Source organism: Thamnophis elegans, chromosome 1, assembly GCF_009769535.1.
Source record: "Thamnophis elegans isolate rThaEle1 chromosome 1, rThaEle1.pri, whole genome shotgun sequence".
Taxonomy (NCBI): domain Eukaryota; kingdom Metazoa; phylum Chordata; class Lepidosauria; order Squamata; family Colubridae; genus Thamnophis; species Thamnophis elegans.
Window position 1 is genome coordinate 63,566,180 of NC_045541.1, and position 24,973 is coordinate 63,591,152.

Consider the following 24,973-nt stretch of genomic DNA (forward strand, 5'->3'; position numbering starts at 1 on the left):
TCCATAGATATGAAAGCATATGTTCTTTTTTTCTTCTAGAGCAGTGCTTTTCAACCTTTGTGCTATGGCACATTGGTGTACCACAAAAAGTCTACAAGGGTGCCACATTAGTGAGCCACAAAGAAATGTTGTGGAACTGCACAGCCAGTACTCCATCTCTGTGACATCACATGGGTCAGACTTTCTCTGAGACTCCTTTCAGGTCCCAGCAACCTGTGACATCATGGAACTTTTAGGTTATATGACCTGGAAGTCCTGCTTATAAAATATGCACACATGTTAACAGCTTGTAGTATGCAATGAGATGAAAAAGGTTGGAAACCACTGTCCTAGAATGTTTAGTCTTTCAGTGTCCTGTTACACTCAACATTTCCTATATTCTCTTTGGTCCATGTGATTTCTTCACCTTCTTTCACTGTTTGCTATCTGTGTTCAGCCCACATGAAGACTTTAAACAGTATTTTAAAAGATTAGCCTCTGTTTGTTTGTTTGTTTGTTTGTTTGTTTGTTTTATTTATAGGCCGCCCTTTTCCCTGAGGGGACTCAGGGCGGCTTACAATCAAAAAGGAAGGGGAGTGTAGGACAATACGAAAAAAGAAATGTGCACAAAGAAAATTAGACAATAAAACTCAACATTCACTCAGCATTCGGGAGGGGCGAAATAAGATTATCCCCAGGCCTGACGGGTTAGCCAGTTCTTGAGGGCTGTGCGGAAGGCCTGGACGGTGGTGAGGGTACGAATCTCCACGGGGAGATTGTTCCATAGTGTCGGAGCCGCAACAGAGAAGGCTCTCCTCCGAGTAGTCGCCAGTCGGCACTGACTGGCGGATGGAATACGGAGGAGGCCAGCTCTATGCGATCTGATGGGACGCAGGGAGGTAATTGGCAGAAGGCGGTCTCTCAAATAGCCAGATCCACTACCATGGAGCGCTTTATAGGTGGTGAGTAGGACCTTGAAGTGCACCCGGAGACCAACAGGTAGCCAGTGCAGCTCACGGAGGATCGGTGTTATGTGGGCGAACCGTGGTGCGCCCACGATCACTCGCGCGGCCGCATTCTGGACTAGCTGAAGTCTTCGGATGCTCTTCAAGGGCAGCCCCATGTAGAGCACATTACAGTATTCCAGCCTAGAGATCACAAGGGCTCGAGTGACTGTTGTGAGGGCCTCCCGATTCAGGTAGGGCCGCAACTGGCGCACCAGGCGAACCTGGGCAAATGCCCCCCTGGTCACAGCTGAGAGATGGTGGTCAAAAGTTAGCTGTGAATCCAGGAGGACTCCCAAGTTGCGGGCCCTTTCTGAGGGGTTTAAATTTTGTCCCCCCAGCCTGAGTGATGGTATGGTGGTCAAATTTTTGGGAGGGAAACACAACAGCCACTCGTTCTTGTCTGGGTTGAGTATCAGCTTGTTTGCTCTCATCCAGTCTTTAACGGCTTCCAGTCCCCGGTTCATCACGTCCACCGCTTCATTGAGTTGGCACGGGGCGGACAGATACAACTGTGTATCATCCGCATATTGGTGATATTTTATCCCGTGCCTTCGGATGATCTCGCCCAGCGGTTTCATGTAAATGTTAAATAGTAGGGGGGATAGGACCGACCCCTGCGGCACCCCATATGTTAGGGGCCTCAGGGACGATCTCTGCCCCCCCCCACTAACACCGACTGCGACCTGTCCGAGAGATAGGAGGAGAACCACTGCAAGACAGTGCCGCCCACCCCTATCTCCCGCAGTCGTCGCAGAAGGATACCATGATCGATGGTATCGAAAGCCGCTGAGAGGTCCAGGAGAACTAGGATGGAAGCATGGCCTCCATCCCTAGCTCTCCAGAGATCATCAGTCAATGCGACCAAAGCGGTTTCTGTGCTGTAACCGGGTCTGAAGCCAGACTGGAAGGGGTCAAGATAGTTAGCTTCCTCCAAGGTACGCTGAAGCTGGAGAGCCACCACCTTCCGTATTCCATCGGCCAGCCAGTGTCGGCTGGCAACTACAAGGAGGAGGGCCTTCTCAGTAGTAGCCCCGACCCTTTGGAACGAGCTCCCCGTGGAGATTCGTACCCTCTCCACCGTCCAGGCCTTCCGCACAGCCCTTAAGAACTGGCTAGCCCGTCAGGCCTGGGGACAAGGATAGCTGCCCCTCCCGAATGATGAATGTATGTTGCTGACTATTTTATTGTATGTTTCTTTGTCAATGTTTGTTTTCCCTTCCCCTGATTTTGTGTGAGCCGCCCTGAGTCCCCTCAGGGAAAAGGGCGGCATACAAATATTAATAAAATCAAAATCAAATCAAATCAAACCTTCTCAACAACCTTCCCTACAAAGGGGAGGTTGGAGACTGGACGATAGTTATTAAGGACAGCTGGATCCAGAGACGGCTTCTTCAGGAGGGGTCTCACCACCGCTGTCTTAAGCGCGGTGGGAAAGTACCCCTCCCGAAGAGAAGCGGTAACAACCGCCTGGATCCAGCCTCGTGTCACCTCACTGCTGTTGGCAACCAGCCAGGAGGGACACGGGTCCAGTATGCAGGTGGAGGCACTCACAGCTCGCATAGCCTTGTCCACATCCCCAGAGGCAACTTCCTGAAACTCAACCCAGAGATGGTTTGCCAAGTTTTCTCCTTGTGTCTCGGCTGGATCTACTGGGGTGGAGTCCAGGTCCGCTCGAAACCGGGCAACTTTGTCCGCCAAGAACTGGACATACTCCTCAGCCTTACCCTGTAAGGAGTCCCCCGTCTCCCTCCTATTTAGGAGGGAGCGGGTTATCCTAAACAGGGTGGCTGGGCGGGACTCGGCGGACGCTACCAAGGAGGCAATGTATGTTCTTTTTGTTGTTCTTAAGGTCCGAATATACTCCTTGGTGCATGCTGTCAAAAGTGCCCGTTTCGACTCGGACCTATCGGACCTCCACGAGTGCTCTAGGCGTCTCCTCCGGCGCTTTACCTCCCGGAGCTCCTCAGTAAACCAAGGAGGCCTCCGGGGGCCGCTGACCCGGAGGGGCCGTAGCGGCGCAATCCGGTCTAGAGACTCCGAAGCTGCCGAGTGCCAGGCAGTGACGAGGGTCTCCGCCGAACTGTGGGCGAGGGTATCAGGAATAACCCCAAGCTCCGTCTGGAACCTAACAGGATCCATCAGTCGCTTGGGGCGGAACCAGCTGGTCGGTTCCTCCTCCCTACGGTGGGGGTTTGGCCTCCGGAAGTCTAGCCTCAGTAGGTAGTGGTCTGACCACGACAGGGGTATGATCTCATTACCCCTCAGACCAAGATCGTAACTCCACTGCTCCGAGAGGAATACGAGGTCAAGCGTGTGACCCGCTGAGTGAGTTGGGCCTCGAATTACTTGAGTCAAGCCCATGGCTGTCATGGAAGCCATGAACTCCTGCGCTCCATCAGAGTGTTCACCGAGCGAAGGCAAGTTAAAGTCCCCCAGAACTATAAGTCTAGGGAACTCAACCGCTAGCTCGGCTACTGACTCGAGGAGCGAGGGGAGGGCTGCTGCAACGTAGTTGGGAGGCAGGTACGTAAGCAGCAAACCCACTTGACCCTTGAGGTCCAGCTTCACTAGCAGGGACTCACACCCGACAAGCTCCGGAGCAGGGATCCTACGAGGTACTAAAGACTCCCGGACTACAATAGCCACACCGCCACCCCTTCCCTGGGCTCTCGGCTGGTGTAGCACCTGAAATCCGGCTGGGCACATCTCGACGAGGGGGACTCCTCCCTCAGGGCCCAGCCATGTTTCAGTAATACATGCCAGGTCTGCGCCCTCATCAGTTATCAAGTCCCGGATGAGGGGGGCCTTATGAACAACAGACCTGGCATTTAGCGACAGCAGCCTGAGACCAGGGTCCTGAACACCCGCGCCATCTGACCTTGGAGTGGGACTCCTAGGGCCGGAAGGAGGGATCTCTATGACACAGCGAGCCCTCCTTCCCCGATGATGGCCTGCCCTAAAGTCCCCGCCATATCTGCCTCTCCCTGTCATGACCGCAATGCTCCGACCCTCACCCGTGGTTGTGGTCCCCCCAACCACCCCGATGACCCCCGCATACCCCGGCAGGTCCTCCGAATCAGTCATACCCAAACTCTCACTCAAACAATCCTCACGAAATAATTAAAACACAAAGTTACAACAGTAATAGTAATAAAAGTGAGATCATTCATATCATCCCAAGCAGTCCCATGCACTCAACATACCGTATTAAAATAAAATTTAAAATTTAAAAATTTAAAAATTGCACGGGCTCATAGACACAATGTTCAGTTTAAGGTAGTCCAAAGGTGTCTTCTGCCCTCTCCTCAGGGAGGGCCTACCTTGAGGGGGGGCTCTTCTGAAAAGTTCAGTATAGTCCAGGGGGGGAGGGGCTGGGGGGTAAAGTGAATTCGGGAGTCAGCTGCAATGATGCGAACCGGGGAGTTAACCATAGTAGCAAGAAGTCTGGTAAGTGTGTTCATTTCAACAGCTTCTTTTGATGACATTTCCAGGATCAAAGGAGTCCAAAGAGTCCAAAGAGGGAGGGAGGGAAGCCTATCTCTGGTAGAAGGGGAGGGGGGGGCGCTCCATTCAATAATCGGGCCCGACGTTCTTAGGGCCCAGCGCGTCAAAAACAAGTCCAAGGTGGTCAATTTCATTAGCCAACAATGTTGGCGTCTATGGAGGCTGGCAGCTCGGAAAATTAAAGTTTGCCGGTCCGCTGCCAGCTCTGAATCACAGGACACTCCGCCTTCCCTCAACTCTGTCCCAGGGGCCAAATTCCCCCTCACCAACTCTCTCTTAGTTCTTCTTTAATCTCCACGGTCTCCACCAGTTCCTTCTGTTCAAGCCGCGATGTTAGGCGGCATTAGATGGTAACCACGGCCGGCAATGTCGGTGGCCAGCAACAGGCAGCGTCCCTCTGCGTCCCTGACGCTTCCCAAACTCCCCTCTCACCAGCTCTCTCGTTGTTTAAGTCAGTTCCAATCTCCACCGTCCGCTACGCTCGTTCGTTCGAGCCGCGATGTTAGGCGGCTCAGATGGAAAGAGACACAACGCTCCCACAGCCAGCGAGCCAACAGACAACGAGGGCCGCAGCAGCCAACAATAGTCGGGGGAAGATCAAAGTTCCCCTGGCAGCTTGGCCATGACTTCAAGCTATTGCTCTACATAGATTTGATGCTATCCAGGTTATTAAAATTTGCACTGCCATTATAAAATAACTCTTGTTGCTATTTCAAACAGTTCCAAATAGATAAACCTCTTCCTTCTTACTGGTTCAGGTCCTGCCTAGCTTCTTGGTGGGGAGATGAAATACACCATTTTCCAAATGTATTTGTTTCTTAAAGAATATTTCTGCGCAATATTTTGCTGAAACCAGCTGACTGTTTAAGCCACAGTTTTCCTGAAGCTTTGAGAATTGTAAATTTAAACTTGGAAACAAAAATTATATTTCAAGATGTCTTGTGCTGATGATAGCCTCATATATGGTTGGATTACAGAGACTCATCTAGTCAAGATGAGTGAAGCACACTAGCCATACCTACCAGTTTAGTCAGGAGAGCTTCTTTCATGTGTTATATTACTTTATAGAGCTTCTTGCAAGGTCTCCTAATGAAGGATCCTCGTGAGCGTCTATCCTGGCCAGAGCTACTCTATCATCCCTTCATTGCTGGACGGGTGACAGGTAAGTATGGCACTTTTCTTTCTACCATCTCCCCTCAATCTTGCTTAAGTATCTGCTTTAATGTATGCAGTCCATCAAAATCTGGTTACTGATCTGGATCCTTCTTTGCAGTGATCAATGACACAACAGAACAGGCTGTTGCAAACCCTTTCACTAGCAAATTGAGTCCTGAATTACAGGCTCTCAAAGACCAACAGGCACATTTCCTGGCCCCTCACAGTGGTCAGTCAAAGATTTTGAAGAAGGCACGTCAGAAGATGGCCCAGGAGGCTCAGAAAAAGGTGAAATGTATAGCATATAATCCTTGGAAAGGATCCTTTTGAGTCTCAGTCCACAACAGTAAGGTAACATATGTGATTTTTTTTCTCCTACTACAGGTGAGAGAGAAATCCAAGCCTCCTTTGAAAGGAGAAATAGATAAGGAAGGCCAGAGACTTCCATGGAAAACCTGCCCAGTTCAAGCAGATCCCAGAGAAAGGCATCAGGCGTCTTCTGGTTCTGGAGAACAGAGGCCTTGTGTTGTAGTAAATCAAGGAGCAGAATGGGAGCAAGCAGAGCCACCTCCTACGCCTCGGTGAGAATTAGATATTGGAGTTAAGAAAAGAACAGATCTCTGCTGTGCACTCTCACTTCAATCTTCATCTTTCTTTTCCATGGATAGGGAGAACAGAATTACACATGATTATGACCGGGAATTCTCAGAGGGGAAGCCAAGAAATGGCGGACCAGAAGCACAAGACAGATGCAGCCTCAACACTGTAGATCTGGAACCTGAGGTAAGTATGTGTCTATATACCTCAGCACTTTGCAGAATCAGATACATTTTTTTCTGGACTTCCAGGACATTTTTTTCTGTAGGAGCTGGATAGTGATGAAGAATGGCAGCACCTCATTGATGCCACAGATCCTGTAAATGTACAGCTGTGTGCCCCACTGAGTCTTCTGGGAGACCCTGATTTTGTGCAGCGCATCCTTACCCGAATCCAGGATTCTGGTCATCAGGTGAGATATACAAAATGTCAAAGAACACTAGAGATGTTTTAGGAACTAGTTCTTCAGAAATGAAACTACATGCACTTTAGAGAAAAGAGATGAGGACTTAATTGGAAATACACTTCCGTGGTCAGACCCCTTTGGCAGTTTTGGCCATTTAGCTATTACTCCTAGGAATTGGTGAGGCACGAAATTGAAGGATGAAGTAAATCTTTAAGAGTTGAAGAAAGTCAGAGTCAAGAAAGTCTCAGTTCTTGTAGGGACTGAGGGAGTCTAAAGGCTAAGCTGGCACATGCTATTGATTCTGGGGGGAAATGGCTGTAGGTATATTGAGTGAACTTAATAATGGTTGTGCATATTATTGAAGACCGTATGACTAGAATGAACAAACTGTATAATGTCACACTTTAGGGGCTGGTAGTTTGCTAAATGTTTCTGTTTTTAATATGTTTTTATAGGTCTTAGAAGGAATGCTTGAGGGTGCTTCCCATCTTCGTCCTGTTCTTCGTGTCATTTGCAACTTGTTAAATACACGATGTAATTCAGAACTACTCTATACCTTCTGCAAGGACATAAACCTATCCCATTCTGTGATGCATCTAGTGAGGGACATCTTGGAGAGCTCCTGTATCAAGCAGGTAAGAAAGAGGTATTATTTAAACAATCAGCTCAATTCCAGAAAAATGATCTGAGTGGGTGGCAGACAAATTTTGCTGCTTGTATTCGTTTAGTTTTTTTTATATGAGCATAATTTAAAGTGGCATTTTTATGTTTGATTTAAAAGACAAAAATCATATTTATTGTGCTTAATCTACCCAAAGTTGATAGCATTATTGGAGTATTTGAAATGCAGAATTTGGTGAGAAGAACAGCAGGGAATTAGAGAGAATAGTACTATGGCTAGCCTCATCAGTTGACTTCTGGAAGGTTTCATTTTGCTCGAGTTTTCTATAGCCAATGTCTTGCATTTCAAGTGCTCATGAGTAATCAAGAAAGCCAGCAGATTTGATTTAAGTTAAAACTGAAATTTGATACTAAGGTATCACATTTGTCTGAATCTTATTTCAGTGTTGCAAGTCATGCAAGATAATTTTGTCTACACAGATCTTTCTTTCTTTCTTTTTCTTTCTTTCTTTCCTTTTCTCCTTCCTTCCTTTCTTCCTTCCTTCCTTCCTGCTTTTTTGCATTAGTAGTCTGCATCTTGCACAAAATTTGGCAGTATATATGTAGAATTCACTGAGATATTCCTTGATCTTTTGGAGACCCCTACACAATTTTCAAAATATGTGCTCTTTTCTCTGTCCTACAGCAGCCATGGCATATTACACTGCTAATAGATCTAATTGCAGTGATGTCAGCCTTCTTTGCCAGTGATTTCAACCAGGAGAAAGATAAAGAAAAGCAAAGGTAAGAAACTTGCAGGATAGAGAGAATAAGAAGGCAAAATAAGTTGTAATACTATTTTCAGCAGAATAGGGGCAGGCAAAATTGAATCCCAGAATAAATGGGTATGGCTGAATAACCGGTGGTTCTATTCTCCTGCTATGTCTTTTTTTCCCCTTAAAAGCAGGGCATAGCAAATAATGTCTCCAAAAAGAAGCCCTTATGCTGCAAGAATTGAACTGGTTAGGAGATGGAGAAAACTGAGTTGCTGTCGTTATTAGTATGTTTCAGAGTTTAGCTCTTATGTCTTGAATCATAAACACAAATGGTTTTCCAGTTTGCAGGAATTTTACACATGTGCTAGTCACTTCCTAACTCTGCTGCCCACACTACTGAATCAGCCAACAGATCAAGAAAGCAGGCTGCGAAAACAAAGCCTTGTGGTAAGTATCCATGCCTTATCTGATCTTTTTTTTTTAAATTTATCCAGCTGTATTCTGTTGCTGGCACTTTCGTTCTCCTCCTCATTCAGCTTCATCATCTGTTGCCCCAATCCATATGTATGCTGACACACTCATCCCTCAAGGCTCTCCTCAGCTAAGGAATATGGCTTCATCATGTAATGAGAAGCCATTATAGAATTATTGAATTCTGTGTATAAGACAGCTTTTTTTTTAGGTAAGAAAACCTTTACTTTAAATCTGATTTAAAAAGTCCTGCAGAATCAGATATGTTTGATCCAGCAGTTGGTACCAAGGCAGAAAAATAATTGACGGCCCTCTTGTGCTTCTTCTCAGTTTTTGACATTCAGTAGCATAATGTGCCTGGACATGGAGTTTCTGAATATCTTCCATGATTAAAAGCCTCCACAAACCCATATGGATTTGTTTGTAAAAACCATACCAAATTATAAAATTTAAGAAAAGGATTTGAAAGCTTGATGTTTTCAAGTCTCGGTTTTCCAGCATGTTTTTCAACATGTGGTATATTGAATCTGAGCCATGTAATATTATTTCCTTAATGTAGGTAATCAGGGAAATGGTTTTAGAGAAGGAATCCAGAGGTCATGAGGAAAACCCCAGTTGCATAACACACATGTGTTAAATCCAGAGCAGCAGGAGAGCATTACAAAGAAAATCAGAGTAGCCCCCACCCAATCCCTGACTCCCTGAAGTATAAGAGGGAGGGAAAGGGAAAACATGGTAGACTTGCAATAACCTATTATTATAGCCTAGCCCAATAATCTTACTGAAATGTAGTCATCATATGGAATCGTTTACAGATCTGGTCTATCTTGGGGGGTGGGGGGACAGTGCAGATTACCTCACAAATGTCTTACTATTCCATTAAGAAAGATCTCAGAAACAGCTGTTGATTTGTTTTCTCTGCTAGCCCAGGAGTTCTTTATCTAGTGACGTGGCCCTCTAAAATCATTGATTGTTTGGAAACACTGCATTCCCCCCTCACCCACCCACCCCCGGGAATGATACTGATGGTGGTAGAAACAGCCAAGAAGTATGCCATTTTTAACAACTCCTACCCAAAGTGCTGCATTTAATGCTGTGATTTCTTGCTAGCTTTGAAAAGTGATTGTACCTTTCCTCCCTTTCAGCTGGGTATCTTCATAACATGGGGCCCTTCTCTCCTAGTTTTCCAAGAAATTAGCACTCTGCAGGTCCTGCATTTCCCCCTCCCTTACCTTCCATCATTCAACCCATTTGGCCCCAAGCAATCTGTCACCTTTGCTAATGGAGCCAGGGAGATCACATTTATCTTACTTCACCAGCACCACTTCACTGTGTTGGTCTAGGGTATTATTCCTTCTACCCACCTTTAAATCTGCCCCATCTGCATTGTAATATTTGCCCTTTTTCCCTTCCTTTAGTGTTTCACCCATTTATGTGAGAGCATGGATCGCACCTGTCCATCAGTCTCCAACACCTTCTACACCAGCTTGCTTGAAGAGCATCAAGCCCTGCTGGATGCATTCTACCTGGGTGCAAGCTTTGAGCACTCAGCTCAGGAAGGTAATGGATGCAATGGCAAAGACACTGGCCTTCTCGTATTTTGAGGATACTACAAACTGGCCATTATGTTTCTCCATGAGAACTTTCTCTTATTCTTGATTGATGGCTGCTTACAAGCATGATGTTTCTCTTATATTCTCACACAATTCTTACAATGTTTTTCTCCTCTGTGCTCTGATCCAATTAGAGAACACATAGAAGATGTGATATTGATGTTCCACATAGTGCAATCAAATTTGTTTGCATTGCTATTTATAAGGAATAGAAATGGATATTAAATTTATAATACTTATAAATTATGTGAGATGGGTATCTATGTAGATTAAGCAAATAAAGTATGTTCTCATTGTGAGGTATCTAGTCTTACACTTTATCTTGTTGCCCTGAACTTCACTGAAAATGTCCCAATAAAGCCTGATTCTCCTCAACAATGACAGTTGTAGCTTTTAACATGTTAACTTATCTTTTTAAACTTCATTCCATGACTTAACATAATTATTTTGAAACAACATATAATTTGTATTTATCAAATAACCCCCCATATATTTTACATTTTTCTAATATTGAATACTGTATTGTTCATTGGTTCTATTTGATCTTGTATTTTCATATTTTGTTGGTTTCTTTGTCTTCAGTTTATTAATCTTGCTAGCTAATGCACCAAGTTCTTTTAATTTTCTCATTGTTGGTGGTCAGACCGAAAAGCAAGAAAGATTCATGGTGATTCGTCCAAGCAGATTTCTTTATTGTTCCATACATATAGACAGGATCTTGCCAAACTGACAGACTATACTATCTACATATCAAACATATATTGTGAGAACTACTAGAGAGGGGCTGTCTTCACCCTCTTTCACACCAACTATTTGAACAAAGATGCCTCTTTTTCCTCTGGAATGCCTCTCCTTGTGAAATTGGCCCACAACATTCTATCACTCGGGTGTCAAACTCTCAATGTCATGTTGCCGCACGTGGCATTTGGCAACATTTTCCCCATTTGCGCAGCTGGGGCAGGCATGGCCTGCATGTGACGCATCTGGCCCACGGGCTACCAGTGTGACACCTTCTTCTATCACATCATTCAAAGCCAGTGATGGGTTCCGGATCCCATTGCAACCGGTACGGTGCAACGGGGCCCGACATCCCCCACATACACGCACAGCACGTGCATGCATCCTTACCTCTATGACGCCTCCGCGATGCTCCAACTGCTCGGCGGAGCGTCGCACAGGCGCCGTACGCTCCATGCATGTGCGCATGCGTGGAAGCGCAGAAGAGCTCAAATACAGGTAAGGAGTTCAGGTGGGCCCTCCGGAGCACCGTACCAGAACGGTACCCGGTGCTCTTGGCAGGCACCGGTACGTCTGTACCGGAGCGTACCGCCTGCAACCCACCACTGTTCAAAGCCCTTTGAAACATCTTCCAATACCAACACAAATTGTCTACAAAAGCTCTCAACTTGTAAGCCTCTTTTTTAATTTGTACACCTAATATCCTCTCATCTTGCCTTATATCTCTATTCAAAATTTCAAGAGCCAAGATAAACAAAGAAAGGGATAATAGGCAGCTTTATTTTGTTCCCTTTCCCATTGTTAAATCTCCATTTGTGCTTTTTGTGAGGTATAAATTGATTTTACCCTTTTTACAAAATTATCTTTAAAGATCTTATCTTCTAAAACTTCTCATAAACAGGCCAATTAAATGATCAAAGCCTTTCTCTGCATCTAAAAAATTAGCACAGCTTGTTTTTATTATGCTGTTCCAAGTATTCTATAATGTCTAATACCGTTCCAATATTATATTTTAATGATCTTTTTAAGTAAAAATCCAGATTGGTCTTCATGAATAATTTCTTCCATGATGATTTTCAATTTGTCTGCTGAAATCATTGTAAATAACTTATAATTGCTATTCAATAATATTTGTTGCTGGAGTTAAAATCTCATCCTTCATATATTAATGCTATATTTGCCTTTTTCCAAGTTTCTTCCCTATAGTATAGAATTCATAATATTTTGGATGGTTTGTAAAAGTTTATATTCAAAGCATTTGTAACTAAGAACCTGGTGACCCATCTGGTCCTGCTACTTTCCCTAATTTAATATTTGGTACATTTTGTTTTTAAAATAATCATCCTTTCATTCCAAGGCAATATCAGGTCCTTTGTACAAGTTAGAGTAACATTGATTTTAAAAAAAAAAAATTCTGTAGCCACATTGTCCATTGATATAGTATCTCCCTCTTGACATTTCAAAATCCTTTTCTTAATTTACACACTAATCATTTCACTGGTTTATTTTCAAATTCAAATTAAACTTCTACAGTAACAAATATCTGCGTGAACAGTAAGAGAAAGGGAAATCAAGGTGAACTATACCAAGCAAAATAATTCCAAATTTTTCAGTAATCATTTTTTGGATTGCTAGAGAATGAGTTTTCTTCATGCACATGAGGCCTAGCAGCATATCGGTACTAGTTTTCTTGCCTCGCTCTTCCATTGTTCTAAATACCAAAGCAGGTAATTATAAAAAGAGTTTATTCTGTATACATGTAATCTTTTTATTGTATTCTTATTCATTACCAGCAGTATTTCCAAAATCAGCTGAGGCAGCACATGAGTGGTATCAATGCTTGCCAGCTGCTTTTACAGAAGCTCTGGCTGCATCCTGTGGCATCCCAGGAGGACACCACACACATCAAAATGCCAAAAAGCAGGTGTGGATTGACTTTGCATATATATTTATCAGCCATTAGCAATGTGGTCTATTAAAGCAGCAGAGGTTGGTAATATCATTGGCATCAACTTTAGTGGAAGTGCTGCTTCCTGGCCCTGTGGATCATATTGATATTGGTGGAGAGAAAACTAATTGCTTACAATGCAATTGCTTGGCAGCACTGCAATGGTACATAGCATTAATAATATTGAGAGCCAATTTGGTCTAGTGGTATTAGATTAGAATCTAGGAGTCCCAAAATTCTAGTCTCATCTCAGGCATAAAGCCAACTGGGTGACTTTCCTCCTGAGAGTAACTTTCTCTCAGCCCTAGGAATGACTAGTGTGTAGAGCTATTATTTTATTTTTATTTTTAATTTTAAAAATGTATATGGTGTTTTTATATTTTTGTAAGCCTCCTTGGGTCGCCACGTGTAAGTAGAGGACAATATAAATTTTCTAAATCAATACATGATATAAATAAGGAGACAATGGCAAATCACTTCTGGAAACAGGTTGCCAATGAAACTGCAGGGATGTAATGGAAGAAAAAAAATTAATACTACTAATAGTAATGGTAGCCAAACCAGGTTTACTGAATTAGATCCTTTCTATATCTCTGATCTGAGCTTGTGATGTCTGGGGAGGGACTAATATTTAATCCTGTTGTTTTTGAGATGAAAACAAGTTAAAGCAGCCATAAAGTCCTCCAGAACAGGACTCAGCCTCTAAGTCCAGTTGTCTAATATTGCTGGAAGAGTTGCTCCTGCTGTTTTTATTTCCCCCCTTTTAACTAGTCAATTGACCAAGGGTTTCTCTTGTGGCTTTCATGCAGATTTCCCAGCAAATAGCTGAAAAGCTCACCAGGAAAGATGACCGACTGCTTCCATGTCTTCTCTCAACCACCGTGTGTCCTACTTCTTCCATGAGTGGGCTAAAGGTAACCTTTTTGAGATGTTTTGGTCTTATTTGCAACTCATTGTGATGTGTATGCCTTTCCCCCTCTTTCAACTGGGGAAAGGAGGGATTAGATTTCAGCAGTCCAGTGTTGTTTTGCTTTTCCATCGGTTAGGTTCTGTATGCCTGCTGCCATGTCAATCAGGCTCTGTGCCATCGCATAGCAACTCCAGAATTCCTGAGTTTCCTAATCTGCCACCTGCAGGGCAAGGTATTCATTTTCATCTCATTCTTCAATTAGAAAGAGAGCTGCCTGTTTACAAATACAGATTCAAAGACTGTTCTGTTTTGTACATGAGGAGAAAAAGCAAGTAACTGCCTTCTGTCTTGTTAGGGTATCAGTCCATAGGGCTTAGCATTGCCAACTCTGACTGGCAGTGGTTTTTTTTTTCCAGGAGCCTTTCCCATTGCCTCTTAGTTAACTGGCAAAACTAAACTTTCCGTATTTTGAGAGTTCATAAACTGACAACCAGAAACAGTCTGGATGAGAAAGTGAGGTAAAAAGGATGAGGCAATAGGAGATGACAGGGAAGAAGAATTGAGGCAGCCATGAAATAGTACAGAAGGAATACTAAATGGGCTTCATGTTGACTAGATCTTAGAAAGTTGAAGACTTGGAGGTAGAGTGTTTCAAAACTAAGGTCTGTGTCTTTAAAAGGTCTTGCTGCCTGAAGTTGCACGAGTCCAGGCTGTTGAAGCCTCACTGAGGCTCATCTCCCTAATGTTGCTCCAGTGCCAGATCCTACCACCACAGTAAGTACCAGAGCAAAGCTTTTAAAAATGAAACAATGAAAGTTAACAGCAAAATGCCCCAAATTTGGCAACTTGATTTCACGTCTTCTGTTTCCAGTCTTAAATCTCTCCTGCAAAAATGCCAACAGGTAGATGGAATCTTTTTAGTCATATTATGGAATACCTATAACTCACCAAAAAGTGGGGTGGCTGATTTGTAGCTCTGGCCTTTCAGAGGTTTCCAAGCCAAGTTAGGAAGGGAGTGGGGGCTAGCAGAGGTTTTTCTTAGTGTCGGATCACAGCAAAAAAAAAAAGAACAATTCTTATTTCCACCAAGGCATGATCTGTAAATCCTTAAATTCTTCATTTGCCTTGCTTTAAGGGAATATTCTTTCATCACAAGACCATTTACAACAATGAGAAATGTTTGCCATACACTGTAAATTTTTAGTAAACATCCTCTCTAAATATTTGCTAAAATTACCCCAAATTCATTTGTAACTGTTCAAAAGATGGCATCTCTCAGCAGTGAGATCTGCAGAGAGCCTCCTTTTTAAAAGAATTAAATGGGAATTTTGCTGGGAAGATGTTAAAGGTTTTAAAGCAGAGTGGGACCATGTATTTCCATCGCATATCCATTGTATGAGGAAATATTGCTGAAATCAATAGGTTTTATTTCTTTGACTTACAGACCTTTGAGAGTTATTATAACTCTGCAGGGCAAGTGCAAACTTTGGGAATTTAGAATACTCTTTTCTTTCTACCTGAAGTGGCTTCTGATAGCTTTCAGAAGAGAACATTGTGCCACTCATTCTTCCTTCAATAAAAGTTTCACTTGAGGACTTTTTAAAAAATGACATATAAAAGTCTCTTCTTAGGCAATCAAACACAAGTAATTATTGCGTATAGTGAAAGTTAAGTGGGTGTAATGAACTTTTAAACAAAGAGCAAAAGTGGAGGCAGAGGATAAATAGAGCACTTTTCTCCAAAAGTGATAATTGAGTTCAAATGAAAGTTGGCACTTCTGAGAATTGAAAATATCACACTTTCTATGAATTTCCAGATTTGACTGTCAGGCTTGGAAGTATTTGATTTGTGATGACTATGCTGGTCTGGCATGGAGCATATCTTAAATTTAATCCAAGCTCATCCTCTACCCTAGGTATTACAGGTTTGGGGAATAACTTTGACCTTTGAAGTTTCTGTAATGGAACTTCATTAAATAAGGATTTTCTGGAGTTACTTTGCTGAAGCAGCAGTGATTTCGCTATCATTTCATAGCACCGGAACACAGTGGATTATTTTTTGTCCTTTGCACATAGCCTTGTAAATTGTCTTCTTCTAGAAGTCACATGTTTTGGATTGATCAATTACCAACAGTTGTATGGACTGTACTTCACCAAGTCTCTGAAGTGGGGCATGGGAGGAGTCACAGCTGGGTATTTTCACGGCCCATCTGCCCAGAGACTGAGGTAAATCTTGAGGCCACACCTTACCCCTCCTCTGACTCCCCAGATTAACCTCAGTCTTCGGCTCAGAAGGAGCTAAATACCTGGCTCTCCTTGGCGCGAAATATTTTCTCTTTTTTCCCTTATTCTTTCCATTTTGGCTTTTCCCTTTGGAGTTTTTACCTGAAGAAGTTTTTCTTTTTTTGGCCTCGGACGATCCTCCTCTCGTGCGCTCCACGAGGCCTGGCATAGGAGCAGTAGCGCTTCTGAAAGGCCTGAGCAGTGGCCTGGTGAAGAAGCTGCAGATCCCAAGCTCGGCACACACAGTGCGGCTTGAGTGTAGGCTGCTCAAGAGGATCTACAAGCAAGTAGGAAGAGAGCAGAGCACATGATCGGGCTGTGTGGTCGGCAGTCGCCATCTTGAAGCGAGAGAGCGCATGCGCGGAGCGTAACTCTGGTCTCGGGTCGCAGAGACCGCAAGCGCCCGCAAACACCACCAGTCCAAGAGGGAATTGGGCTTGAGTTCTCTGGAAATCCGGGGAGGGCCCCAGCATCTGGCGATGGGCCGGTCCCGACTCGAGCCATGGATTGGCGGCGTCGGAGAGCAGAGCAGGAGGGAAGCGAGCCTTCAGAAAGCCTGCGGACTGGCTTCTTCAGAGAACGAGAGAGGAGGGGGAGTAAACGTGATGGTGGACAACTTGAGAAGTGCAGGGCTGGGCAGTTTCCCCAAGGGGGACAGACTCAGAGGAAGGGACCTCCAGAGGATCCTACCCTGGGGAGAGGGGCAGAGCCGCGGCAGGAAAGTGCACCTCCAAATCGAGGAGAGAGCACTCGAAGAAGGAAGTAAGGGTAACCAGGGCGGCAAGCAAGAGAAATAGGGACACGATCAGTCCTTCCTTGGCCAGATCCCGATCCCCAGTCAGGCCCTCCTCCCCAGGGGATCTCCCGGCCTAACGACCTCGCCACGTGGTTCCCAAAGGCGGGGTAGCTCCCTATCCCCCACTCTATCTCCAGCTCATCCCTCTGGAGCACGAGGGGACCCCTTCAGCCTGCCAAGGCAGTGCTTGGCTCCACAAAGCCCTGATCACAGCATGGATCCAGAGCCTCCAAGGCTATCTCCGGCCTACCCAGAGCTCTCTCAGGGTTTCCAGGAGGTCTTAGCTAGAGCCATTGCCCAGGGCATCTCCTTGGGCATCCAACACCAGTTTCAAGGGCCTAGGAACAAGGCAGTCTGTAGGACACCTCGAGGTCATCTAGACCAACCCGGTCCTTCCACCTCCAGAGACCTTAGAGAGGAATCTCCTTCCACGGCTAGTGAGGAGTCAGAGTCAGAGGAGGGGGAGATTAAGGAGGTGGGTTTCTCTGATGAAGGGGAGGACCCCATCTATCTTGGGCCTATTCCCACCCACTCTCTTTAGCTCCCTGCTGCGTAAAACTAAGGCCACAGCAGACCTGGATGTCCCAGTAACCAATCAGGACACTGCCAAAGCTGGAAAGAGTGGGGGAGCCAAGAAGGGTCCTTTCCACAGACCCTAGGTGGAGAAGGAGGAAATCCCTACCCCAGACCTGTTCCTAGAGGTGCTCAAATCACAATGGGCCCAACCAGGAACCTTTCCAACACCTGGGAGCAATGATCGCAGGTTTTATAACATTAACGCGAACTTTGATCAAGCCTTGCAGGTTCCATCAGTAGACGCTCCAGTGGTAAGCCTGGCATCCTCCTCACCGGTGGTGACAGGAGACATTTCCAATTGCCTGAAACCAGAGGACAGGAAGGCGGAAATAATCATGCGCAGGATGTTCCAGGTGGTATCGTGGGCAATCAGGGCTGCCACAGCAGCCTGCTTTTTTAACAGATCTACCTTACTGTGGCTGGAACAGCTCCGTGACAGAACCCCGGCTTCGGACGTCAGACTCTTGCAGGACATCACAAAGGTGATGGCGGCCACCCAGTTCTCAGCGGACGCCACACTGGATGCAGTCAGATACTCTTCTAGAGCTCTAGCCTCTTCAGTGGCATCCAGGTGTTTGCTGTGGCTGAGTTACTAGCAGGTGGAGTTCCAGACAAAGTGGCATTTAGCAGGCACAGAGTACACAGGAGGTCAGCTGTTCAGTCCATCCCTGGACCCCATCGTCGTCGAGGACAAAAACAAGCGGAAGGTCTTTCCGTCCACGTCCAGACGACCGGATCACCGTTCGGCACTGTACCCCAGAAGTCCAGTTTTCGAGCACCGGAACAGGACTTCCAACAGCCAAGGTACTCTGTGCCCAGGTTCCCCAGACAAGGGGACAGACAGTTCTCTAGGGACAGGTTCAGGTTCCAACAACCTAACAAGCGCCCCTTTTGAGGGGGAGGCGGTCACCCCTTCCGCAGAAACAAGTGATTCGGGATCGAATCACCCTATCGGGGACTCCCTTTCCCTATTCGCAGATCGCTGGGTGGACATCACCATGGATGCTTGGGTGTTGCAAACTGTCAGGTTCGGTTTCCACCTGGAATTCCGCTCACAACCCACGAATAGATTTAGGGTTTTCTCTTCCTCCAGGAACCCGGCCAAGCGCTCTCTCATGCGCAAGGTTATCCAGCATCTACTGGAGATCAGAGCGGTAGAGCTGGTACTGGAGGGAGAGAAGAAATCTGGTTTCTATTCAAACCTTTCGTGGTCCCCAAGAGCTCTGGAGGGTGGAGGGCCATCCTGGACCTTAAGTTACTCAACTCCAAGCTGGTCTATCGTAGGTTCAAGATGGCCTCACTAAAGTCTATCCTAGAGGGAATTAGACAGGGCAACTTTCCAGCCTCCATTGATTTCACCGAGTCTTATCTACACATAATGATCGCACCAGACCACCGCAAGTTCCTTAGGTTCCCCTATGGGGGCACCCATTACCAGTACAGGGCCCTTCCCTTCGGCCTAGCCTCCGTCCCTAGGATGTTTACCAAGGTTCTGGCCGTGGTGTCAGCCCATCTCTGCTCCAGCCCGATCCGGCTACACTGCTATCTTAATGACATCCTTGTCTTAGCACCCTTGCTAGCTCAAGCAGAAAGGGACTTAGATTTCACCATCGCCACTCTGAGATCTCTGGGATTCTCAGTTAGCCTCGAGAAGAGTCACCTGACACCCACCACCAGGCTCCAACATTTAGGGACCATTATTGACTCGATAGGGGAGAGGTTTTCCTCTCAGAAGAGCGCACGGACAACATTGTACAAATGATTCTAGAAATCCGTAGGCTTCAATCTGTCTCTGTAGCCTCTCTTTCCAGGCTCCTCGGCAAATTCATCTCCTGCATTGGGATAGTGCCCTGGGTCCAACTCCACACCAGGGAGCTGCAGTGGTTCCTGCTTCCCCACCAGAGAGGGGGGACAAGCAATGCAGAATTCACAGTCAGGATGACACCCCAGGTATGCCTGTCCCTCCACAGGTGGACGTCCCCAGCCCTATCCAAGGGCTCCCTGTTCAGGGAGCCAGACAGACTTGTGTTAACGACAGACGCAAGCCTGTTCAGTTGGGGGGCACACCTAGAGTCCCAGCTGGCCCAGGGGCGGTGGACACAGACCGACCTCCGCAAGAGCATCAACTGGCTGGAGCTCAGGGCGATCCACCTGGCCCTATGACGATTCAAGACGTCAGTAGTGGGGAAACATGTTCTAGTCCTCAGGGACAATGTGCCAGCCAAGGCACATGTGAAAAAACAGGGAGGCACCCATTCCAGGACACTGCGCAACGAGGCAGTGAGATTGGGAAACTAGGCGGAACGGAACCTCCTATCAATCCAAGCAGAGCACATCTCCAGAGTGGAGAATCACCAGGCGGACTGGCTCAGCAGGAAGACGGTAGACCACGGAGAGTGGCAACTTCATCCCAGCATCTTCAGCCAAATCTGCCAGAGGTTCGGAAGACCGTTGGTGGATCTCTTCGCCTCCCCGACGAATGCCCAGCTCCTGAGGTTCATATCATGGTTACAGACACAGGAAGTGAAGGACAACGACTCCCTGCGATGCCCGTGGCCGTCAGGTCTTCCCCCCTCCCTCTCCTACCTGGGGTGCTCAGGAAGCTGGTATTAGAGAGGGCAGAGGTGATTCTGATGGCTCCATACTGGCCCCGATGCCCCTGGTTCGCAGATCTGATAGAGCTGTCTATCCCCCCCCATTGGAGGATCCCTCAGGGGGAGATAACCCTTACCCAGGGGAGTCTGCTTCACCCAGACCCAGACTGGCTCCAATTGACTGTCTGGAGATTGAGTGGACACTGTTAAGAGAGGCCCAGATTTCCACCAAGGTCACAGGAACCATAGATGCGGCCAGAAGGAGATCCACAACTCGCATCTATGATGCGACTTGGGTCTCCTTCAAGGCCTGGTGCCACTCAGCTCAGGTAGATCCGACAGCGGCCACGGTTCCGCAGGTCCTGGACTTCCTCCAGGATGGCCTGGAGAAGGGCCTGGCCCCTAGCACCCTCAGAAGACAGGTCTCAGCCCTGGCCACTGTCCTAGGGAGAGTAGGCACACAGTCATTGTCCCAACTTCCCATCATCAAACGGTTCCTCAGGCGTGCAATCAACCTCAGACCCCGGTGATTCACCGTTTCTACAGTGCTGCCTACAGTGCTCCAGGGTCTCCTGGAGGCACACTTCGAGCCTCTAAGGGAGGTGAGTCTTCAGCTGCTCACGCTCAAGGTGGTGTTCCTGGTGGCTATTACCTCAGCCAGGAGGGTGTCGGAGATTAACGCATTGTCAGCCAGGGAGGATTTCTGCATATTCCACAGTAACAGGGTGGTCCTGAGACTTGACCTGGCCTTCATGCCAAAAATTAATTCTCCCTTTCATAGGGCTCAGGAGATTATTCTCCCGAATTTTTGTCCAGCTCCCGCCAGCGGAAGGGAGAGGCATTGCCTGGATGTCAGGAGGGTGCTGTGCATCTACCTGAAGTGCACGTCGCCCATCAGGCGGTCAGAGGCCCTTTTCGTCTCTTACCACCTGGGAACCAGGGGAGCGAAAGTCTCCCCAGCCACCATCAGTAGATGGATCAGGCTAGCCATCTCCAAGGCCTACGAGGCAGGGGGATTGCAGGTGCCCGAGGGCATCACCGCACACTCCACTAGGAGTGCAGCTACTTTGGCGGCCTGGGCCACTCAGGTCCCCATCGAAGACATTTGCAGGGCGGCAGCATGGGCTTCGCCCTCGCCGTTCATCAGACACTATAGACTGGACGCCTTTGCCTCTGCGGAGTCGTCCTTTGGGAGGAGAGTCCTCCAGAGAGTGCTGGATACTCGGGGGGACTCAAGCCCCATGGACCCTCCAAGGGACATCTAGCTTTGGTAGGTCCCAGCTGTGACTCCTCCCATACCCCACTTCGGAGACTGTCAGTTGGTCTTACCTGAACTGCATATCTCGAAGGATGGCGTGGGCGCAGTCCCTTCCCACCTGTAGTGCGCCCCACGCAGGGTGGGCCTGAGAGAGAGTTACCTATCAGTCAAGGACCAGGAAGGAAGTGGGGGAGTTACCCTGTTCCCTTCCTTCTAGAGATGCCTTGACTGGATCATCGGTTAATCTGGAGAGTCAGAGGAGGGGGAGAGGTGTGGCCTCAAGATTTACTTCCGTCTCCGGGCAGATGGGCCGTGACAATACCCAGCTGTGACTGCTCCCACGCCATTTTTCGAGACATGCAGTTCAGGTAAAACCAACTGACATTCTAGATGATTTACAATATATAGACTAAAAACAGCCCAAAACTGAAACATTACAGTCAAACAATGTAATCGTTTTCATTTAAAAGTTGCTGCCTATCTGGTTTCCCCCAAAATAAGACCTCTCCGGATAATGAGCCCAATTGGGCTTTTGAATGCATGTGCTAAAATAAGCCCTCCCCCCAAAATAAGACCTTCCCGAAAATATTGCAACACAGCAGCAGCCATGAGGTGACCACACTTGCCCATCTCCTGCACCTGAAAAATAATAAGGCAACCCTGAAAATAAGGCCAAGTGCTTATTCAGGGGTCAGAAGAAAATAAGACCCTGTCTTATTTTTGGGGAAACACGGTAGTAAAAAGTTTCCTGATTGAATTCATTGTAGAAGGTAAAAGTCTTCATTAATTAAGAAAGTGAGGAGGCAACCTGACTTCTGGAGATATATAATTTCAGGAAGAGAAACTGCTACGAGAATGGTATTCTATGGATCTCAGCCATTCTGATCTCTCCTGGGGTAGACATCCATAGCACCTTTTCTACCGGATAAATAATGGCAAAATGTCTAAGATGACTCCCCACAGGGTGACAGATCATTCACCAACACCCAACCACAATTATTCTCAAAAGCATATCTGGCTGTCACATGATTTTCAGAGGCTGTGGAGGCAGCAGGAGAACAGGACAGCCTTTCCAAAGACAGATTATTCTAAAACTTAATCAAAAAAATATATCTTCAAGTGATGCTCAGCTGATGATTTCATGGTTATGTAAGCTCTGAAGTGATTTGCCAATGCTTTATTCCTTGTACTCTCTTATTTTCTTAATTACTGAGCAAGTGCTTCATCGAGAACATTAGGGTTTTTATATGATTTGTTCTTTTCTTTTAATTATGTTGGTTCAGGTCTGACATTGTGTTAAAAGAGACCATGGAGCTTTTCAACCACAGAGCAACTGCCTCTATTCTAGTGAGTATTTCTTTCACCTGAAACAGAAGAATTTAGAATTTCCTATTTAAATTCACTCACCACATAGACACAATTCACTTGTTAATTCATTTCTGTTATAGATATTTACCAGTAATTAAAAGAGAATCCCAAATGCATTGCATTGTAGATGTTAATTCTTCAGTAAAAGCAAGATGAAAATCAAACAGTTCTTATTCCACACCTTGATGACATTACAACATTTTTTTATATTATGAAAAACACCACGCCTCCTCTTGCACAGCAAGTATATTCCACTGGCCTCTCCAAAGTAGATGCTCTAATTAAATACTCTATGGAGAAAAAGAGCGAGAGAGAAGGAGGGAGGGAGACACACACACACATGTGAGTGTATGTATATACATGTGTTCTTGGGCAAGCAATATCACACAAACAGACAGACAGACAGACAGACACACACACACAGAGTACTTATTTCTATTTGATGGGGAACAATTTAAAATTGTTGGTAGTTTATCATTTTAGGGGCTGTGTATCTGCACTTTAGGAGAAAAAAGAGCAATTATGTAGTTACCAGTTCCATATCCACTTTTTGTCAGAGGACCTTCTGTCTGTTCTTACTCAAGATATAAAAATAATTTGGGGAGACTTCCGGATGGAGAAAATGGCAGACTGACACATGTCTGAAATTGCTGAGATAAGGATAGAACTGTGATGAGCCAATCCAGGGTGAAGGGAATAATATATAACTTGGGAGGAGGGGACTGGTAATAATTATGTTTGTAATTGTTGCAAAGGAGATTGGAAGTCACTTTTTTGTTCTTATTTTTCTGCCTTTTACTTGACTTTAAACTTTTAAAAATATTTTTCACTTTTCTGTTACAGGTAGTTCTTGACTTACGACCACAATTGAGTCCAAAATTTCTGTTGCTAAGTGAGACATTTGTTAAATGAGTTTTGCTCCATTTTACAACCTTTCTTACCATAATTGTTAAGTGAATCACTGCTATTGTTAAGTTAGTAACACATTTGTTAAGCGAAACTAGCTTCCCCACAGCTTTTCAGAAGGTTGCAAAAGGGAAACACACCAGGACACTGCAACTGTCATAAATATGAGTCAGTTGCCAAGCATTGGAATTTTGATCACATGACCCTGGGGATCCTACATAAGTCATAAGTGTGAAAAATGGCCATAGGTCACTTTTTTCAGTGTCGTGGTAACTTCGAACGGTCACTAAATGAACTGTTGTAAGTCGAGGAATACCTGTACCTTTTCATATTTTTTTCTTTATGTTTCTATAGTTTTTAATCTGGTATAAAATTCCTTTTCGGGACAAATGATCTCTATGTGTCTCTTTTGTCATGCAGAGTGCTGCGGGATTGTTACTGGCCTACCTGATCCAGTATGGTGCTTCTGTGAAACTGAACCCAGAGCAAGCCTTGACAAATATAGCTACTGCACTCGCAGAACCTGCAGAGGTAACTGTCCAACTATATAGAGTTTGGGACATAAAAGACAGACGCCTCTGGTTGTAAATGAATTCACACCAGTATAGAGTAGGGTGAAACCTGTGTTCCTCCAGATATAGTTGAATCATAATTCTTTGCCATCCTCACTATTAGGTGGACATTCTGAGGTTTCTCATCTGGCAACATCATGAATTGACTGCTCCTGCCATGCGACACAGTGGCCAGTGTGTGATTTAGATATTCTGTGTTAATCTGTTACACACCTTTCTCCTATCTTTCAGCTGTACCTACCTTCTCCCATGGGAGCTGGCTTCTATGATGGGCTCTTGTTTTTGCTGTTGCATCTATTAAGCCAGGTATGGGTTTCCTTCTCTGTTCCACCAAGGAGCTGCTCTGAATGTTTAAGTGTGTAGAAGTTATCCAAGGAATAATAGAGCTTGCTGCCAAATGGTAATAAGTGAGAATTGACCTACATTATTTCTTTGCTGTGCTGTACCCATTTCCACTGTAAGTGTAGGAGTAGAAAAAAGGCTCCACTTAAATGTTGCCCTTTTTTTACAAAAATATCCTTGGATTGGGAGCAACATCAGAAGACTGAGAGGAAACAGAAAAGAATCTAGAAATGGAAAACACAGATTGCTGTATGATTACACCAATATATGTGGTATATTTGATAAAGGTGTGTCAGATTTAAGAGGGAACATCTGTGCTCAGCTGGCAGAAGATAGGACCTTCTGCCTTTAGCCTGATGGTTTGAGTCTGGATTCTCTTGGACTAGGGAGATACAGCAACTGTGAGAGAATTTGTGGCCTCGGAGCTCTGGAGCATTGTATGGCATCGCTTTGCTATGGTGCTCCACTTGACCACTTGGAAGCCAGTGATGGAAGGTGAGACCCCGAGAGCTGGACAGCAGCCACCAGTACCTGATTGGAACCTACTGTCACCACAAGGTGAGTTAAGGGGCCCT

The 24,973-nt window shown here is 45.8% G+C and overlaps 1 protein-coding gene across 1 annotated transcript in view; it reads left to right on the forward strand.

Moving 5' to 3' along the window:
* Positions 1-24,973, forward strand: part of STK36 (serine/threonine kinase 36) — a 35,188-nt gene that overhangs the window by 4,740 nt on the left and 5,475 nt on the right. Inside the window, exons 8-24 of the mRNA XM_032217392.1 lie at positions 5,559-5,652; positions 5,764-5,933; positions 6,030-6,226; positions 6,314-6,428; positions 6,511-6,654; positions 7,104-7,283; positions 7,955-8,052; positions 8,366-8,471; positions 9,914-10,055; positions 12,640-12,770; positions 13,604-13,708; positions 13,841-13,936; positions 14,384-14,478; positions 22,494-22,557; positions 23,905-24,015; positions 24,288-24,362; positions 24,785-24,956. Coding sequence (XP_032073283.1) covers positions 5,559-5,652; positions 5,764-5,933; positions 6,030-6,226; positions 6,314-6,428; positions 6,511-6,654; positions 7,104-7,283; positions 7,955-8,052; positions 8,366-8,471; positions 9,914-10,055; positions 12,640-12,770; positions 13,604-13,708; positions 13,841-13,936; positions 14,384-14,478; positions 22,494-22,557; positions 23,905-24,015; positions 24,288-24,362; positions 24,785-24,956 — 2,095 coding nt within the window. The remainder of the gene's footprint in view (positions 1-5,558; positions 5,653-5,763; positions 5,934-6,029; positions 6,227-6,313; positions 6,429-6,510; positions 6,655-7,103; positions 7,284-7,954; positions 8,053-8,365; positions 8,472-9,913; positions 10,056-12,639; positions 12,771-13,603; positions 13,709-13,840; positions 13,937-14,383; positions 14,479-22,493; positions 22,558-23,904; positions 24,016-24,287; positions 24,363-24,784; positions 24,957-24,973) is intronic.